This window comes from Halichoeres trimaculatus, unplaced genomic scaffold, assembly GCF_033239565.1.
Source record: "Halichoeres trimaculatus isolate MK-OKI-2021-1 unplaced genomic scaffold, fHalTri1.1 fHalTri1_scaffold_6, whole genome shotgun sequence".
Classification (NCBI taxonomy): Eukaryota; Metazoa; Chordata; class Actinopteri; order Labriformes; family Labridae; genus Halichoeres; species Halichoeres trimaculatus.
In genome coordinates, this window is record NW_027437184.1 from 31,289,225 (window position 1) to 31,297,520 (window position 8,296).

Genomic DNA, 8,296 nt, shown 5'->3' on the forward strand with positions numbered 1-8,296 from the left:
TTAGCACTTATGGATTGTCTGGGTTTCTCACAGCCAGGGGTTGTATATTTTTACAACATGTTTTTTCCAAGTTATAAAATCTACAAGTTTCACCCATATAAGGGCATTGGTGGTGGGCATGGTGGGCACCCTGTAGTTGTCTACAAAGAGGCCAAAGACCCGCCTCTTTACCTCATCCTAACTTGAACAAAGCTGGGTTGAGTTTAGCATATCCAATATGAAGGGCTTAGAGACTCTGTATCAGAAACAAATGAGTGATGTCATAGACACAACTTCTATATATCATACAGTTTGTGGTTAATTTCAGTTATTTTCTTGAGATCTTGAGAAATATAGCAGCTTAATTTGGCTTGTTATCTTGAGAAAACAAGGCTTGTTTTGCTGATGTAATAATAAAATCAGCAAAGGAAGTATTTTTTAGTGCTTTTTGTTAGGTAGCAAGGCAGCTTGGAATGCCATCTTCTGGCTATTGATAGCAACCTACTGATTGGTTTTTATATCAACAGATATTGATCTTGTCAGTTTGAGAAACCAAATAATGAGGAAAATAAGACAAGACCTGAAGAAAACAATTGAAATTGAGTTGTTATCTCACGAAAAAAAAAAGTGAATAAGATTTATTTTATCATTAATTTTTAGGATTTCCTCACATTCTTTTTCTTACGTTTCCTTACTTTGAGCTAATTTTATTTCACAGTTGTCCTATGTTTCTGACCTGTAACTTGAGTTCCCTTAAAGACATTGTTGGTACATCCCCAAGTTCATCAGGTCATTCAGGTTAAAAAGCAAACAAACCAAAAAAGCTGTATTGCTTTTCTGTGTAACTCCTCAATTAGAGACTAATAATTAAAGGATGCTGGGTAATTAAATTATTATTAGTATAGTCATGGCTGGTTGTTATCTAGCCTATCCCAGCCACCAGCCTGTTGTCTTAAAAGATCACCAGAAAATTGTTCCACTATCAACAAGCTTTGTGATCTCGACATAATGAGATTACTATGTCTGTGAGAGAACCAGAATTTGTTTTATAAGATAATCAGAAAAACAAATCAAGATCATGAGAAAACAACTGAAGTAAACTTGTTCTCAAAGGAAAACTCTACTTTCTCATCTCAGCAACAGGAAATCACAAGTCATTGTGGGAAAAGGGACAAAATAAAACATATGGAAGCATCTAGTCCTTAAGACTTTAACATAGGTTATTATTTTATCTAATTGATACACAGGGACTCATTTAAAGAGAGACCTGTCTCAGAAGGACGTCTTTTTTCATTTGTCTCTTATTAGACCAGAATTTAGTTTTTGCAAAGTTGCACAACATTGAAATAAGTTCTGCACGCTACACATCCTCTTTTCGATTCACGCCCAATACCCTCATTTACATTTGGAGCCAAACAAGTGCAGAGCCACAACACTGAGCAGCAAGTTGCCTCGAGGACTCCCTGCACATGTGCTATAAATTACCAGCCACTTCTATCAACATTCAGGATAAACGTCTCTGCACGCTTGTGGACTAACTTGTAACATCTTTGCGTGTATTCCCCTGCAGCCGTTACAGCACCATGTGTTTTTCAGCGTTGGAGAGCAGCAGCCTCTCGCAGTCAGAACGCTGCTCGTGGTGCTTGCGGCTCACCACATCCTCTTGTAGTTTAGAAAATAAACACGTTGTCCTCACACACTTAACCACAATGGCCTCCCTGAGTGAACACGCTGACCTTGTTTTGGGCCCTCGATGTCAACAAAGATTATTAGGTGTGTAAGAAGATGTTCAGAAGGGGAATGTGACGTAGCGTTGTCGGATGTAGTTGTTTTGTTGGCTGAGGAGGAAACTGCAGCTCAGTTTTTGAGCTTTGTTCGCAGAGAGAATGAGAAGGAAAGAAACCTTTCTTGTGATGTCTGTTTTGTTTTGCGTTACAGATTTCATTGTGCTTCTGACTGAAGACTAAACGATGAGGGAGAAGCCTGCTGGGGTGATAACACAGAGACGGTCAAGGTCATGTCACGTCTAGCTCTATGTGTGTTTTTGTTTTTGTGCTGCTGTGGGGGAGCACGCCGTGTACGCTGGGTTATTTTTCACTACCGTTGTGTTCTCTTTTAGCCTGAGATTTAAAAGCAGCGTTTGAAGCTTTCTAATAAAACTGTCATTTTAAAACTTTGCTGAGCTAATGCAGCGCTAGTGCAATGAGATCAGAAACAACTTCTGTTTTCCACACTCACTCTGCAGCCATTTACCTCGTGCTTAGAGAGGGAAGCTAAAAACCTAATATCATGTTTCAAATTGTTTTCTGTTATTGTTCATAAAACTACTTCAAGCATACACCCTTGCATCTCTACTTCTAAGGTCTTCTCTGTGTTCTCTTCCTGTCCCCACATGATGATTTTGAGGAACTAGAGGCTGATATCTGAGTCACAAGAGGGTTAGGACAGGAAACAAGGAGGCACAAGAGCCTTCAGTCTCACCTCCATATCCACTCTTTAAGCATGATGAGCAGCTCCAGACTGAAGTAGTACAACGTTAGAAAAGGATTCTTCCACAAAACCAGACTCTCTCGCTCCTCTCGGTCCCTCTGTTTCCTCTCCTCCACGACCAGCTCAGAGTCTGTAGCAGAAAAATAAACAAACATAAAAACACACACATGCACACAAAGCAACAAAACTGAGATTACTTAGAAAAACAGTGATTTTAAAATACAAATGAATAATAAATAAAAAAAATTATAAGGAATTGGTCAGAGGAATATATAAAACAAAGTGTCTGTGACATTGTTATAAAATCACTCACTAGTTCAGCACAAACTGATATACGCATACCATTCATCATCTGGTAAATGCTGTCAGTTTAAGAATGTCTGGAGTCCAGCACCCTTACTTGTGTGACCAAATTCTGTAATTTTTTTTAGCATTAACAAGTTTAACACTATGATAATTATTTAAAGTCATTTTCTCCTAAATGGAATGGTCTCAGTGTGAAACTGCCAATTAGCCTGTCGAGTGCTCTCTGCTGCTCCTCTCCCATGAGCTTCATTCAGTGGTCAGTTGTTGTAACTGCAAGTGAATTTTTTCTGAATCTAGGATTAACCCCTGACAGACACATTTGTGGACCCCTGCTTGAATATTTCATCAGTCTTTCTATTTCAAAAGAACGCTGAGGGCATACGAAGTATGACGATATACAGTATCTTCAAAGTAATAAGATTATCCTCTCACAAGTGGAAACCAATTATATTTCAAAGTCGAAAGTCATCATAAAGTCAAAATGTGTAAAATTTGTTAAAATGTTTTGTAAAACATTAAAAAAAATATTCATTAAACAACCACACATAAATAAATAAATGAAAAGCTACGAAGGAGAAAGAAAAAAAATCATTTTCAAACTAATCTCTAATGTTTTATGTTGAATGCTCCTGCACATGTAGTCCACTGGAGTGAATATTTCTAACTTTATGGAAAAATCAAATATTCAAAAAAAAAAAAAAGAAAGAAAGAAAGAAAGAAAGAAAGAAAGAAAGAAAGAAAGAAAGAAAGAAAGAAAGAAAGAAAGAAAAAGAAAAAGTGTAGTAGAGTTGTAGTACATAGCTTTGTTCTCCATATTTATAAATTAAAAAATAAAGAAAATAAAATGAGCTGTGAAACAAAAAAGGCTTGATTCATTGCAGTAAAAACAACAAAGACAAAATATAATAATAAATAAATGGAAAATGAAATTAAGTTGTGTTAAAGGGTTTTTTTAGAGCTTGAGAACAGAACTGAGCCTGTGTGATGGGATTATTTGCAAATTTCTAAACCTTACTAATTTTCATACCTTTCTTTGTTTTATGTATAACTATTCTTTCCAGCCTTGACAATCTTTCATCTTTCCTTTTCTGGTATTAACAGCTAATGTTTGAATCTAGTTCTTTTAGTTTTAGGCCAGCTCTTACTAATGGCCTTCTGTCTAGCTGTGAGGAAGATTTTGACCAGGTCATGGTTTCCTGTATGTACAGTTCTTTCCAAATGTCTAAGGCAGAATACACAAGGTAAAGAAGGTTTTATATTTCAGTTAATGTGTGCATGATGTAGTTCCGGGTGGTTATCAATTTGTGAATTCTTGTTTTTTACTGTGATAAAATATCTGAGTTGATTCTTCTCCATCTCAGTGACTTTGTCATAGTTTGGTGTATTTTCCAGGTATTAGTCTGCACCTTCTTTGTGATTTTTTCACCCAGATCTCTTTCCCATTTATCTTTAATATACGACATAAATCCTTTATTAAAGCCAAAGTGACAGCTCTTGGGATACAATTGCTGGACACTAGAACAAAAACTTTTATGATAGGGTATATATCATCCTCATTTGTTTAATATTTTAATCATAATCATCAACCCCTCATTTGCAGGTTTCTGAGGAATTGACGACAGAGGACTATGGCCAATAGAATAAATAAGTATATAAATAGATAAATGCAATTTTTGAAAGAATTTTTTTCTGAGAAAAACTTGGAATTCTGATTTTAATCTCAGAGTTCTGAGATTAAAGTCATTATTCTGATTTTTTTTCTCAGAAAACAGTCAAAATTTTGACTTTCATCTAAGAGTTCTGGGAAAAAAAAGTCCAAATTTCTAAGATTAAAGTTAGAATTCTGATTGTTTTTCGAGAAAAAAAAAGTCAGAATAAAGACTTTAACCTCAGAAGTTTGAGATTGATATCAGAATTCTGAGTTTTTTTTCTCAGATAAAATAGTTATAAGAAATGTACTTTTGTGAGTGGCCCTGATCCTCTTCCATAGAAAGTCCTGTTTTTTTTTAGATCATGTTTTTTCTAGGTTTAACACTGTTTTTAATTTTTATTAGCAAAGTGACTAAAATAATGTCTTACACTGTTTGTTTATTGATATGTTATCATGTATCATATATAGCACAAATCAATACTCTCATATAATGAGAGTATTGATTTGTGAAGGCATATCAGTGTCCTTCTTTTATAAATCCAGTGAAACATTAGAGAAGGGCTTGGCCTCAACACCTTGATTGTTTTCATATCTGCATATCTGCACAAGTTAAAGTCATACAAACACACACATACACACCTGTAAGCTGTAAAATACATAAAAATAAAAGAAAAAAATGTTTGTCACAGAGTTTGTGTCTTTCTAAAGGTATTTATTACATAACATTTGGGTTAAAAGTATCTCTGAGGTCTGGATGTGTTCTCCTGTTACCTGCCAGCTCTCCATTTTCCTCTTCCTTCACACCAGCTCGTCTTCGAGGTAGCTCAGTCATTGCACCGCTCACTGCTGTCTCGTTCCCAAGGCAGGCGTCCTGCTGAGACATGATACAGACGTTCGGACAATTATCACACTCTCCACTCTGGCCAAATCTGACACCCAAACAAAGACACGCACACAGAGGCACCCCTCAACACTTTTTACACTCCAACATGTCTGTGTGCGCTCTCACTCAGCAGCTGAGCAGCCGGTGTTTTCCTGCTCCTGCAGATTACTGGTAACCCAATCAGGTCTGTTCATGACCTGATGAGTACTTTAATGAGCACTAATGTGGACACCAGGAGACCTTCTCGGTGTTTACACTTGATTATAAGTACACCTCTCCTGCTGATCAAGGACCGGTGATATGTGAGTGAAAGACCAGAGACATTTTTTTCTGCGTTTCAGCCACACACACCGACACACGTGCTCCAAGCACATAGTCTCACTACACGGCTTCAAGTCTCTCAGGAATCTATCAGTGAGCAGTGAGATGGGGACTCTGACATGGAGGTATGCAGCGTACCATCTGGTGGAATTGTCAGTGTGCCTCTCTCACACAAACACACACTCTCTCAAGGCTAAATCCCTCCATCCTGTGCCCGAGGTCTGGGCCTCTGGCTCCTGTTTCCATGTATTCGCACTCACTACAGACGTTAAACTGGTGTTACAGCAGGCTGTGGTGCCTCTTCAGGAGCTGCAGGAGTATGATTGATGAATTCAGGTCAAATAAAAATCATTCTGAAAACACTTTTAGAGCAGTATGTGCTGACTACAGTGCTCTCTGGCTTTGAAAGGAAGCACGTTTCCTCATACACAAGGAGATTTCTACAAAACTGTGTATCTAAAATCTAAAATAACAAAAAACAAGCGTACTCAGTCTGTTCAAGAGTCAGAGGAAGTGGTTTATGTGTCAGAACTTTTGTCTTTTAGTCATAGATAACTGAAGCATTAGTAATGTTGAACGTTATGACATCCTCAGGACACAAAAACAACTTGAAACCCACTCGAAAAAGAGCTGACGTTTTTAGTCAAGGCCATTTTCTTGTTTCTTGTTCCGAGGCGTAATTAAAACAATATGAGCTGACCGAAGTCTGTAGACGGAGTCAAAAAAGATATTTCAGTTAACAGGGAGTGAAAATTATGCCAAGCACAAATCAAAAGGGAAACATAAAAACTAATAAAACTAAACTTTACTTGTGTGGTAACAGCAATGAAAGAATGACTGTTGAAAACATCGTCTTTGCTGCTGCCAGTCTCGGCCAGGACACTCCGCAAACTCTTCGAACAGATGAAATTTATTGAGCTTTTCCCAGTCAAATAAAAATGAACTGAGGGTTAAATGATCAAAATGAAAAGAGGTTTATGAAACTTTTTTTTCACAGCATCAGTGACTTTCCAACATCCCAACCCTGAAAGACTCTTGAAACCCACTTTGGTAGGTCTGGCATGCCTTCATTTTGAGTGTTATCTTCAAGGATAAACACAAACACCCAAACAAACTTTTTCAGGACCAGGAACAATGACGCTGCGCATATTTTGCAGCAACTGAAGCATCACAGAGAGGGAAGTAAGAATCTTCTCAGATGATTAGACTGTGAGGCATGTGGAGAGCTCCTTTTGGCCTTCTTAGGGAACCACGAACAAAAGCTTTTCATTACAACCCTTAAACACACACACACTTGAAGCCCTGAGCCAGTGCTTCATGGCACAATAGCACTTAATGCACCCTATCATTTCTCCCCCTGCACTGAAGAGAACAATACAATGTCCAACACGGGAGCTCAACAAAGTGCGTCAATCTGTGATATCCTGTTAGCAAGATCTCTAATAATAGAAGATGGAGCCAAAGAAGGTCACTTTCAAAGAAACGTGCAACTCTGCTGCAAGACAGCAAAATGCAATTCCTTCTAAATATGAGTTAATTTCATTTTTCACACATGCACATTCAGTGCTGAGGAAACAGTTTGAGACTCTCCCCACAGCACCACTGCAAAACACAGTAGCACAGCGCTGTTCCAGCACTCGATTGCGCAATCGCTTCTACCAAAACAACCCGGACCTGTTGAGTAACTTCTTGTGTGAGAGACAATGAGAAACTGAAAACAGAGCACATGCACCTCAGGATGAGAAATCTGAGAAGTGGCAATCAAGTGTTCACATTTCAAAACAGAGAAAAACAGCATGTCCTGCTCTGGAGAGGCATTATTAGTTAAAAACAGGGTAAACAGAGACAGGATTAAAGACAGAACAGCTTTTTTCATGCTCTAAAAGCAGAGAAGGTACACTCACCGTTTAGCAGATGTTCAGTCCACAGTAAACTCTGTGCACAACAAACTCTGCAGCTCAGCCCCAATGGCAATGTAGGGCAGAAGTACGCTACCCATGCACTGCATCATAACTTGAGTGCAGGGTGTGGTGATGGAGGGGGCCAGGGAGGGATAGAGGACTGATACAGAGTGCCGGGGGAGGGGAGCAGGAGCAGGCTGACAGGAGGGAAAGACACACAGAGAGGGCAGGAGAGATTTCATCTCTTGCCTGGTAGAACCTCCAGAGAGCCAGTCTAATTAAAGGTCTATAAATAAGTGGATCACTTTCCTGGAGCGCACTTCTAACACTTCTCAGTCCTCGGTAGGTTTCACACACCGTGAATGAATGGCATGTGGGCAAAGAGAGCTCAGCGAAGTCCCAAAATGAAAGAAAAAAAAACACACCTCAGGACATCACGTTTTTCAGGTCATAACTAGAGACAGACGGCCTCCACTGTGTCACTATCTTTGAGTGATGGCGCCATCGTGTTTGTCAGAGTGATGAATGTTATAAGGACGGCTGAACAATCCACTGACCAGGTGATTGATTTCTTTTGTAGATCACGACACGGCCTAAAATCAATTACATCAATATTTTTAAGCTTTAATTTGATATAGGATACATACATCTCGATTTCTTCTCTAAATCACTATAACAATTTTAAATTCACCCCTTTGGTGCAAAAAATGACACTGGTACAACAGTTCAAGCAGACTCCTGAGTTGGATTTTTAGAATTTGCATT

The 8,296-nt window shown here is 38.5% G+C and overlaps 1 protein-coding gene across 2 annotated transcripts in view; it reads right to left on the bottom strand.

Moving 5' to 3' along the window:
• LOC141791833 (vacuole membrane protein 1-like) overlaps positions 1 to 7,666 on the bottom strand; it is an 87,065-nt gene extending 79,399 nt beyond the window's left edge. The window contains exons 1-3 of one of the 2 annotated variants that reach the window (XM_074672493.1): positions 7,535 to 7,666; positions 5,198 to 5,297; positions 2,461 to 2,599 (exon numbers count right to left, since the gene is read on the bottom strand). In XM_074672493.1, coding sequence (XP_074528594.1) covers positions 2,461 to 2,599; positions 5,198 to 5,258 — 200 coding nt within the window. In that variant the 5' untranslated portion in view covers positions 5,259 to 5,297; positions 7,535 to 7,666. Of the gene's footprint in view, positions 1 to 2,460; positions 2,600 to 5,197; positions 5,301 to 7,534 lie in introns of both variants that reach the window. The other variant, XM_074672494.1, reaches the window with a different exon arrangement.
• Positions 7,667 to 8,296: the final 630 nt, after the last annotated feature.